This window comes from Podarcis gaigeae (assembly GCF_964106915.1).
Source record: "Podarcis gaigeae genome assembly, chromosome: 5".
Lineage (NCBI taxonomy): Eukaryota > Metazoa > Chordata > Lepidosauria > Squamata > Lacertidae > Podarcis > Podarcis gaigeae.
Window position 1 is genome coordinate 60,400,340 of NC_139681.1, and position 11,999 is coordinate 60,412,338.

The 11,999-nt window shown below is 43.1% G+C and overlaps 1 protein-coding gene across 8 annotated transcripts in view; it reads left to right on the forward strand.

Moving 5' to 3' along the window:
- ARHGEF4 (Rho guanine nucleotide exchange factor 4) overlaps positions 1-9,231 on the forward strand; it is a 155,364-nt gene extending 146,133 nt beyond the window's left edge. For all 8 annotated transcript variants that reach the window (XM_083741634.1, XM_083741635.1, XM_083741636.1 and 5 more), the window contains 6 exons: positions 76-308; positions 1,339-1,468; positions 3,325-3,456; positions 6,082-6,325; positions 6,813-6,890; positions 7,602-9,231. In XM_083741634.1, coding sequence (XP_083597760.1) covers positions 76-308; positions 1,339-1,468; positions 3,325-3,456; positions 6,082-6,325; positions 6,813-6,890; positions 7,602-7,759 — 975 coding nt within the window. In that variant the 3' untranslated portion in view covers positions 7,760-9,231. The remainder of the gene's footprint in view (positions 1-75; positions 309-1,338; positions 1,469-3,324; positions 3,457-6,081; positions 6,326-6,812; positions 6,891-7,601) is intronic.
- Positions 9,232-11,999: the final 2,768 nt, after the last annotated feature.

Here is an 11,999-nt window from a genome sequence, read left to right on the forward strand (position 1 = left end):
TTAAAATAATAAATGTACTACTATTGGTAGTATTATTATTAGTAGTAATAATATATATTTTTGCTTCCAATTTAGCAAAACGAGTTCCAGATCTATTCTGAATACTGCAATAACCACCCCAATGCCTGCATGGAGCTTTCCCGACTCACCAAAGTGAGCAAGTATGTTTATTTCTTCGAAGCATGTCGCCTGCTTCAGAAGATGATCGACATCTCTTTGGATGGCTTCCTCCTGACTCCAGTGCAGAAAATTTGCAAGTACCCCCTGCAGCTTGCAGAACTGCTGAAGTATACCAACCCACAACACAGGTACGGATGATTACAAAGGGGCAGGGAGGATACATATCCTGTCTCAGATGCAGCCATCCTAGTTTGTTCCTTCTTTTGATACTTGTAAAAATTAGTTGGTAGTAACTTGAGCAGACCTTTCTTTATGGTTTTGTCTAGGTCCCATTTTGTTTTTGTGACCTTCCAGTGATCAAATAGGCTTTTTCTCTGGAACGTGCAAATGGTCAAAGTTTCTGCAGCTAATGTCCATCCAGGGGATGGCGGTTTTGCTGATGCAACAAAGCTTAAGCAGGTCTGATGCTGGTTATGGAAGCTGCTTCCTCCAGATACTGAGGGTGTGCCTGTAATTACTGTATTTTTTGCTCTATAAGACTCACTTTTTCCCTCCTAAAAAGTAAGGGGAAATGTGTGTGCGTCTTATGGAGCGAATGCAGGCTGTGCAGCTATCCCAGAAGCCAGAACAGCAAGAGGGATTGCTGCTTTCAATGCATAGCGATCCCTCTTGCTGTTCTGGCTTCTGAGATTCAGAATATTTTTTTTTCTTGTTTTCCTCCTCCAAAAACTAGGTGCGTCTTGTGGTCTGGTGCGTCTTATGGAGCGAAAAATACGGTACTACTGCTGGTGCCCTGAACAGCAAGTAAAGAAAGGGCAGCGATGTATGTTGTGTGGTGTATAATGTGATGGGGGAGAATTCCAAGTAGACACCACTCGAGGTCCTGTACAGAGAAGCACCGGAGTGCAATCACAGCAGTTGCTAGCTTCACAGTTATTTATACTGCTGAAGTGTTTCGCAGGCATCAGCAAACCAAGTCACAAGTTGTAACTCTTCTATATTATCTCCACACCACAGATAGGGAAACTATTAAACCTCGAGCAATTACATCAGATGTACTTCAAGTCAGGGGTAGAGCTCCTGGCTGCTCTTTTTTCTTTCTTTTTTTAACCCCACAATTTGCTTGCTAGTTTCTTACGCTTTGGGGGAGAGGGCCATTCTCTTTGCATTGTGGCTGCTTTGTGTTGACACCTCTAATGGAATCCATTTAAAACGTAGGGATTTTAAGGACGTCGAAGCCGCTTTGAATGCCATGAAGAACGTAGCACGACTCATCAACGAGAGGAAGAGGCGTTTGGAAAACATAGACAAAATTGCTCAGTGGCAAAGTTCAATAGAGGACTGGGAGGTAAAGAAATGTTCTTATGGCTTCTCCACTGGGGAAGATTATTCTTCATTACAAACATGCACAAAAACCACAAGGCTGCACTGAGAATCTGCCTCCTGAGTATCTTGCCCATTTACCTTGACTTGGTCAAGGCTTCAGATCCCCATGTGCCAGGAAGGCGTCCTCGTGCAACACATCCACCTGTCCCTTTTATCGATCCCATTATCTCTTGTTCCAGAGCAGTGGATTATCAGATCAAGTCATAAGCTAGCCAGATGAATTTTAATATCTTCCTAGATTTAATTTCTCACACTTGCTAATTATGGAAGTTAGAATAAACATTTTTATTAGCCAAACTGTTTGCAAGCATTCTTAGACTGGTGGAACTTGATATTCACTGCCGACGAAACTCTTAAGTTGCAAACTTGGGCTCTCATACCAGGAATAAGTTCTATTATAGTCAATTAAGGTCACGGTGCAAAAACTTTCTCATGAAATGGTGAATACTTCAAAATGTGTTAAGAGTAAAGAGCCTATGCAGCATTCTTTTGAAATGTACTTGGTGAAAATAGTCTTTGTTCCTGTTAATACTGTTCTGCAGATCAGGAGTGGAGAACCTCAGTGGCCGAATGTGGCCCTTTGGTTCTCTCTTTCTGTGACCCTAGGCCACACACCCTCACTAGTCCCGGTCCATGCCTTTCTGGAGGGCTTTTGCTTGGGTGAAATGTGTCCTCAAACTGTGATAAAGGCCACTTGATTCCTTGATGAAGAATGGATAGAAACCTTTGACTTCCGCATGCCTGGAATGTAGAAAATTTGCAGAAGAGTGACTTTATTGCTCTGCTCACTCTTGCCTCCGGCCCCACCTACCACTTGCATGTGGCCCTCAGAAAGTTTTTCATGAATGTGGCCCTCTGGATAAATATGTTTTCCTACCTCTTATTTAGGTCCACAAGCAAATGGTGGATGTCAAAGAGGCCATCTTCTCTTAGGTCAGCCACACTTCAGCCATAATCCAACACAGAATGAAATGCATTTTAAAGCATGAATGCCAATAGGCTTAAGATTTTTGCCTCATAAATCTTGGTTTTCCCCTGCCTGAACCTCCTTGCTGCCCATGGAGGGTAGCAAGGAGCAAGCACCACTGGCTCGTGATGTGACTGGAAACCTCCAAAGTTAAGCGTGATGTTTTGAGGTTTCTGGTCACATCAGGATTCAATGGTGCTTGCTCCTTGCTACCCTCCATGGGCAGCGAGGAGGTTCAGGCGGGGGGAAACCAAGATTTATGAGGCAAAAAACCTGGCAACGTTCCCCAGTGGGTTCTGGGGAGCTCACTGCATTCCGCTGTGCCGCACAAGCCATGTCTGCCAACAACAATGTATTTGAAGGACCACACCGTGAAACAGATTGTTTATTTACAAGATGTAACGGAGGTGCTGCTTGTAAGACGAAAAAAAAGGCCAGCTGGAAGAACAATTTAACAGCAAGTGAAGGATGTCAACTGGACTCTAAATAAGATGCAGCTAAATAATGATACAGCTATGTGGGTGATCATATGTTTGTATTAAATTAAATGAATTTGGATTGATTTGTAATAATTTGGGAAATTAATAAAAATAATTTGAAAAAGTAAAAAAAAGAACACCTAACTTTCTTGCGTTTGGCCTACTGGCAACAACCACTTTTATGTGTGTGTTTTGAGCTTTAATAGGGAAATATCTGGGAGTGCAAGGCTAGGAAGCTGTTTTTTTTTTTAAAAAAAAACAGCAACACTGTCCTGTTTGGCCCCAGAGTATCTCCACAATAGGCTGCTATATATTACTTCTCAGCTTCTTTTGAGAAAGAAAATGACATGTCTCTTGTGTTGTGAGTGACAGGGTGAAGATGTCCTTGTGAAGAGTTCTGAACTTATCTACTCTGGGGAATTAACCAAAATTTCCCAGCCTCAAGCAAAGAGCCATCAAAGGATGTTCTTCCTCTTTGATCATCAGCTTGTCTGCTGCAAGAAGGTAAGCTAAGCAAGCGGTGTCCACTTCTGCCTCGGCCAGTTAACACTCTCCACCGATAGTGGAATTCCCCACTGCTTTTCATTCTTTTGCACTCAAGCATTGCATTAAAGAACATCCCAGTGTGTCAGGGTGATAGCATTAATCTAAACGTCACTATTCATATCAATCAAGGAAAGGGTTTCCTACTGCAGACTTGCCTTCCCTGCCATCGTTTCTTCCATGCTAGTCTGCTGTGAATTTCTCTACCAACAGTTAATGAAAGAGTCTTGCTGTGGACTGCTCTCCTGCGGCACTGAAGGAGAGTGAGGCATTTAGCTTTTGCAAGATTAAAAGACGGCAGCTGAAAATGCTATCAAATTAAATTCATCAGAAAGTGCCACCCACGTTCTTTCTAAGCATCGGGGCAATTTCTATGGTTGTATTGAATAGATAAGAGTCTAACAATGTTTCCACCTGTGTATATAAACGCTCATGTTATTCATTAAGATGCATGCCTGAGTAGAAATCTTACAAAGCCAAGCCCAGAAGGTGGGATGAGGAAAAGGTCACATCCTCCTTGGAGGCTTCCGATGGGTATTTGCCTGGGCACTGTGAAAACAGAATATTGGACTAGATAGGCCTTTGGTCAGACTCAGCAGGACTCTTACGTTCTCGTTCCTTCACTAATAGGAGGCATCATAAGCCTTGCAACAGCAGTGATGGGTTTTATCCTATCTGTGTCTTCTATTATTATGATTATACTAAGTCTTTGATATGACTACAATTAATAGGATGGTGCAGTTACAATATTCACATCGGTGTCTGTGCATCACGTAAGATGCAGTCCCCTGGTTAGGGGTAAATATGTTGAAGAATCTGCCCATTTGTTCATAGAACATGCACTCTGGCTGCAAGATCACCAAAAGGATATATATCTTAGGGGGAACATTTCAACAGATGCAAGTGTATACACCACATCTTACTAGTTGCCATGGAAATTTTGAATGCTGAAAAAATACTTAAAGAGCAAAGAGCCCGTACCGTATGTGGCCTTGAGAGAGCTGGTAGCTTCTCTTGATACATTCCACATGGATTCATTGAACCGAATAAACATTTTTCAGAACTGCACAATATTCTTGCAGGGTATGAAACATTCTGCAGCACATCTGAATAATTTATTTGTGTGGCTATAGCAAAGTACCTAACATCAGTCTATCTCTGTAAGAAGGACATGTAATGGGAGAACAGCCCCCTAACTTTTCAGATTGTCTGTTTTATCTGCCATACTGCCACACAAAATGGTACTGACTTCCTATATAAACCTTATGATGTAAACTGATGATATTGTAGGTAGGTTGTGGAGTGACATTTGTGAGCATCTGGTTTGGGTAAGGGCTCCAGAAATCATGTCAGGGGTTAGGTTTGAATAATCATTTTCACATAAAATTATGTACCTTGGGAGGTGAACAAAAGGCTTTATTTAAAAAGGGTTCTGATTGGGGAGAAGACCCCCCCTAAACTTTAACCCTATTTCCATGTAAATTAGTATTGGTTTCAGTTATGCATCTTACAATGTAAACAAAAGGTGTCTGAAATAGGGTACTTTGGGGTGTCTGATTTGGGTAAGCCCCACTAAAATTGTTCCAGGTTTTATGTTTTAGCTGTCAGAACACATTTCTGCACAAAATGGCACAGGACCATTTCCAACCATGTGTGTTATAATGTAATCAAGAGGTACTTTGAGTTTCTTGAAGGATGATGCCCTACAGCCTAAAGGTCCCTAGGCTGTTCAATGAGACTTTAATTTCTTGAGTATACATACAAAAGCCCACCTCTTGCCATGCTTGGGAGAATGGAAATACACAGTGGGCTTTTGATCTTAAGTACAATCACTCAGTAAGTTAGTAACCTAAAAATCATGTGTATTATTTGTACAACCAGAAGAAATTCTTGTGCAAATATTATATTCCATTTAATGAGTGCAAACCTACCATACATTCTCCAAGCAATTAAAAACTACCAAGACTTCCTAGGGCAGACTCACAACTTTCCTTGTTGTATTAGCAGTGACATTAGAAACCCTTACTCAGTTTTGTTATAATAGACTGGACAGTAGCAGCTGATTTTTACACTCCTCTATCTTATTTAGTAATGTGCCAGGGAAGATTCAGGTGTAGGTTTGCTTTTCGGTTGCATTTGGTGACTTTTGTGAGTTCCCCAACCCTGTGTTGGAATACACCTCTTTGAATTGCTGTTCCCACAAACAAAGGGAGGGAAACTTAATATAAATCCTGAAAATATAGATGAACTTCCATGCTGGAAAAATAACTACAATGGCTACATTGTACCTCCACTTTCTGAAGCAGAATATGCCTCTCTTAATGCTAGTTGCTGGAAATCGTATCTGAGGAGAGGGCTGTTGGGCTCAAATCCTGCCTTAGGGCTTCTAATGGGCAACTTGTTGGCCACTGTGAGAAACCAGTTGTTAGGCTAGCTGGGTCATTGGCCTGATTGGCTTTTCTGATGTTCTGACATATATATTATTTTGCACATGGTAGCCCATGTATATTTTTGTCTTGAGTATTTGTGCATCAGGAGACCCTGAGGAGAAGCCAGAGTGGTACATGACTATATTTTTCCTCTTAGGATCTCCTGCGACGTGACATCCTGTACTATAAGAGTCGAATTGGCATGGACAACATGGAGATTCTGGATGTGGAAGATGGGAAAGACAAGGACTTCAACGTCACCATTAAAAACGCATTCAAGTTGCACTGCAGGGACACTGAGGAAGTCCACTTATTCTGCGCAAAAAAGCCAGAGCAGAAGCAGCGTTGGCTCAAGGCCTTTGAGAACGAAAGGAAGCAGGTGCAGCTTGACCAGGAAACCGGTATGCAACAGTAGCTGGGGTTGCTACTTAAGGCATTGTGCAGCCATTAAGCAGAGAAAACCCTTTCCCTAGAAGATTCTCACCTGCCCCACCTGAGCTGCATGTCAAACTTTTGAAATACTCTAATTTCCCTACGGATGTAACAAACGAAACATTGCCTAGGGTCCTATGTAACCTTTCTGTCTGATGGATGCACTGGTCTACTAGCGCCAAAGCATCTCCTGAGTCAGGGGTGGGGAGCCCTTTTCAGCCCAAGGGCTTCCTTCCCCCTTAGAGAAACTTCCAGTGGTGGGTGGGGCCAAAGGGAAAAGTGGCCAGAGCAGCGGGGCTGATTTCCAAGTCATTGTGCGCAGAATCAAGCTGCTAGTGTAATTTTTGCTTCTTGGGATTTTGAACCAAGGGGGGCCCCTTGGTTGCTGTGCGTGTGTTTCTATGACGCACCTTGCAAAGGCACAGCTGAGCTAATGAGTTTTGTTTCATCTTCTAGGTTTTTCCATTACTGAGGTGCAGAGGAAACAAGCCATGCTTAATGCCAGCAAACTGAACCAGAGTGGAAAACCAAAAGGCAAGTCAGGATAGTTATCCTTCTCTTTTATCTCTCCCTCCAACAGGGGAATTATCCCAAGTTCTAGTATTAGGAGGGGAGACACTTTTTCTCTTTTCACACCATGCATTTCAGAGCACCCTGAACACGCTGAGCTGCCTTCAGCCCTGCCAAGGAGATCCAGGATACAGGGCAATATACAAGAACCTGCTCTTGGAAGCTAGTTTTATTCACTTGGGAGCATCTACCCAAAAGCAAAGTACCTACTTCAGAGGTAGAATTGTCCTCAGAACAGCAGGGGAAGGCAGGATTCCCCCCCCTAAAAAAAGTCCCCCACTTGCTGCAATTCCATAATAATCAGGCCTTCCAGGTTTGCTTTTTAAAGAAACCTGCATGTTAAATGCAAAATTTAATGTGATGTCTAGCCACATTTCAAGATAAAAATATTACTAGTGGCTCATGTGTTCAGAAATGATAGTTGTGCTGCAGATGGCTTGAGCATGAGGACCCTTTTATCAGCTTTTTCTCCTCCCCCACAAAGTGTCATGAGATCAGGTAGAAGATGGACATAAGAGATAAGAAGGTCCTATTGGATGCTTCTGCTAAAAGGCAGCGTTGAGTTGTTTTGAAGAATTATTCTATTAAATTTAGATCATGCTGGGCATCACGAGCAAGAATGCGTTAAATCTGTGTCAATGTAACCTTTTATCCTCTTGCTCATGTTGTTAACAGTGGTCACCCGGACATATTACGATTTCTTGATGCGCCAGAAGCACCCCACATTGCCGACGAACCTCCCTCAGCAGCAAGTTTTTATGCTGGCGGAGCCCAAGCGCAAGCCTTCGAATTTCTGGCAGAACATCAGCAGGCTGGCACCGTTTCGAAAATGAGGGAAAGCAGCCTGATCTTGTGCCTGAATACCTTCTGAGAAAGCACTTTATGCATCAGTCCTGCAAAACAAAGCACTCGCTCCCCCTCCTGGCTTTCAGAGGGATAGCATCTTCCCTTTACTCCCTTATTTCTTTTGCCAGACTGAATGAGCTCATAAGTGTTACAACATGGACCATTTTTGTTGTTGTGTGTACGTACGCGTGTGTCTGTGAAAGTGAGCTGAGCCTGCCCATCTCTTTTGAATACCCAGGAAGAGAAAGCAAGAGGCTTGAGTTAGAACATAGTTGGAACCTTTCCTGTTTTCTTTCCTTAAAAAACCCCCACAAAAACCACCCTTATTTTGTCACTTTCCTTTTGGACCATTCCTTCCCTTGGGACCATGATTTGCTTGCAGTTTCAACAAGGCCGCCAGACAAAATAGGGGCAAGGGGATGAGCAGTCCCAGTGCCAGCTTTGCATTTGCTCCAAAAAGCTGTTGTTGCTGCTGTTACACACCGTTTTATCCTGGGACGACGGACTCCTTTCCCATCACCGTCCTCACCCGTTTCACAGAAATCCTGAAGAATCCCAGCATGGCCAGGGAGCCACCTTCAACCTTCCTTTGCTGAAAGCAGAACTACTGACCACGAACCAGAACCTGACTGGCCAACCTGAAGCATGACTAACAGCCGAGACCTAGTTGAGTTAATGTACGTTGTGGGGGAGGGGGAAATGTGCCTAAATTAACTTTAAATTACTTTTATTCTCTACCAACACTTTGCCATAGTTCTTGGCCAATGAATTTTTTTTTCTGTCAGTGTTTTTAAATGTTTATTTATGGTAAAAGTGCAGATAACTGTATTTTGTAAGAGTTTGTAATCTGTCTTGTCAGATGTTAACTTGATGCCTGTTTTGTCTATTTCTTTTCCACTAAAGACAAAGGCCAACATTTGTAAGCCTATATTCCTAAAAAAAGATGAGACATGTCTGAAGGTGAATTTCAGATGTACCAGTACCACTTACAAGCAAATCAGTATTATCCTTGGGAACTGTGCCACCCACGCAATAGTCTGCAGAGGCGGTGCGGGGATAGGAAGCCTGGGCCACAGAGTCCCAGATTTATACAGAAGGGTGTATATATAGACACACTGACACTTGAAAACGGTGGGCAAAAATACCCATGTAATCCTTGACTAGATAAAGAGAGAGAAAGATTTGCCTTACTATAGCTAGAAGCCATAACTGACTGAATCCCATCCTTTAGGGATTTCCTGGTACTGTGAACTTCAAAAGAAAACCATGTACTCTGGTATGAGACTACTGTGAGGGGGTGAGCACTCAGAAGTCTGCCACAGAGATGCAGTGTCCAACTACGGCTACCCAGCCGATAGTTACGCAAATCCAGAAGCATGTACAAATTCATTCTTGCACTATATCTTTCCCCTCGTGGGAGGGGCTACATTTAATTTCATAAAGAAACTTGTAAAAGTGATTTCCACTCCGTGTGTGTCTGTTATAGAATTATTGGTCCAACAGTCTCGTCCTTTGTGCCTGGTTATTCTTAAGTGAGGAGCGAGCTGCCTAGCAGGCTGGGCTCTATTGCCTTTGTTTCTCCCCAGCTCCAGCCATGTCGACAGCAAGGATGTGGAATCCATGGTCCTCAAGCTCTTGCTGAATTTTTCAACTCCCATCGTCCTTGATAGGCCACGCTGGCTGTAGTTGATAAGAGAGGACTACCACATCCACACCATACACGTAGAGCACTCTCACACCATTGAAAGTCATGCCCCCCCCCCCAAGTGCAAATTCTGGGAACTATTGTTTAAGGCTGATGAGAACTGTAGCTCTGTGAGGCATCTCCTAACAATACTCAGCACCCTTAATAAACTACAGATCCCAGGATTTTGCAGAGTAATCCTTGACTTTTAAAATGATGTGAGAACACTTTACATGTATGGTGTGGCTGTAGCCCAAGGAATCCAGCAACAGATAGAGGACCTCAGTTTCCCCACCTGGTCTAAAAGCTGATTCACATTACTTAAGGATTGTAAAATATGCATGTGAGACTGCAGCGTCAAGTGATGACTTGTATGTGGACATAATTTAACTTTTTACATAATTTCAAACATACCAAGATGGACCCCAAGATTTCAGAGCTTTTGCTGATGCAACGGGGCTTTCACATCTCCTTGCTGTTGCATCCCTTAAAGCAGGCCCTGTGAATTGAATGGGATGCGGCAGGGCAGGGGAACTAAGCTAAGCTAACTCATTGCCTTCTGCTCACACAAGCAACCATTAAGACTAAACCCTTTATTTTTCAGTTTACATAACTGGCTGGAAGTCTTCAACGGATGAGAAATGATATGCATGCATCCTGTTTGAAGCTTTCTTTAGTGCAATTACACTTTGATAGCTCCAGCACTCTGGGCTGTAGCATGGGATTTGGAGAGGCTAGATGCCAGTCCTGATATAGCCATCATGTACAAGATGACTCCTAATTTGTTAGTACTTTTCATCTCTTGAACTGTTTAATGTTGCGGGGAGGTAGCGTGATTTCCAAGCCATTCAATTGACATGAGTGAGGCTAGATTATAAAGCCACCAGGTTTTACAATGAGACTCAAAAGTGGTGTGCCACAACATGATCAAGAGCTAAGAACGCTTCTGTCAGATGTGTAGACCTGAAAATACCAATTGTATTAACGACACAGTTCAACCTAGCCAGCTACTAAGCGCAGAAGTATTTGAAGAAAAGTGTAGTAGTCATCAGAGAGAGGAAGTCCAATAGCAAAAGAATAAAAAAGACCAGTCTGGAAGTAATGTGCCAGAGTTGCCTTTGCTTAGAATCTTAGAATCATAGAGTTGGAAGAGACCACAAGGGCCATCGAGTCCAACCCCCTGCCAAGCAGGAAACACCATCAGAGCACTCCTGACATGGTTGTCAAGTCTCTGCTTAAAGACCTCCAAAGAAGGAGACTCCACCACACTCCTTGGCAGCAAATTCCACTGTCGAACAGCTCTTACTGTCAGGGAGTTCTCCCCAATGTTTAGGTGGAATCTTTTTTCTTGTAGTTTGGATCCATTGCTCTGTGTCCGCTTCTCTGGAGCAGCAGAAAACAACCTTTCTCCCTCCTCTATGTGACATCCTTTTATATATTTGAACATGGCTATCATATCACCCCTTAACCTCCTCTTCTCCAGGCTAAACATGCCCAGCTCCCTTAGCCGTTCCTCATAAGGCATCGTTTCCAGGCCTTTGACCATTTTGGTTGCCCTCCTCTGGACACGTTCCAGTTTGTCAGTGTTCTTCTTGAACTGTGGTGCCCAGAACTGGACACAGTACTCCAGGTGAGGTCTGACCAGAGCAGAATACAGTGGCACTATTACTTCCCTTGATCTAGATGATATACTCCTATTGATGCAGCCCAGAATTGCATTGGCTTTTTTAGCTGCCGCGTCACACTGTTGGCTCATGTCAAGTTTGTGGTCGACCAAGACTCCTAGATCCTTTTCACATGTACTGCTCTCAAGCCAGGTGTCACCCAACAATGCTTGACCAATGCGAACTATGCAGTCAGGTGGCCAGTGCTGCAAATGAAAGCACTTTTTACTTGTTGCGTAAATAGATCTCAGGAATTATCAGTCCCATGGGATAAATTGTATGCTGTAGTGTACAGCAGTACAGATCAAGTACTGGAACAAGGAGCAAGGGATTAGTGCTGAACCAAGCCAGAACACCCCACAACTGGGTGGCAAGAACATCCTGCTGCTTTTAACAATGGTAGATGGGTGTGAAGTTAGTAGCCAGCAGAGCCCAGAAAAGGAATGCAACAACATAGCTTCCATTGTTCCAGGGATGTGGAACATTAAGCCCCCAAGAGTTGATTAAAGTCTATAAAGGATGGATAAAATGGATTAAAAGTCTAAAGAAAACAGGTGAAACTTGTGGAGTTACTAAGAATTTAATACCAAGAATTAAACATGCCTCTGCATCCATGTGAAACAGCTTTGTGTGGATCTGCCACCACCCACTACTGGAATACTGGTCCAGACAAGTGCCCTCCATCCAAAAAACCCCGCCTCACACTTAGCTTGGTGCCTGACATACTTCAGAGTCCTCCTCATATCCCATATAAACAGACAAGACTGCCATACTGCTGCTTTCAGAAGCTTCATAGAATAAGCAGAATTCTCATTTTTGGGTTTGTATATATACAGTATAGGAAATCTAACTTCCATAGAAGAATGTCAGCACAGGGAA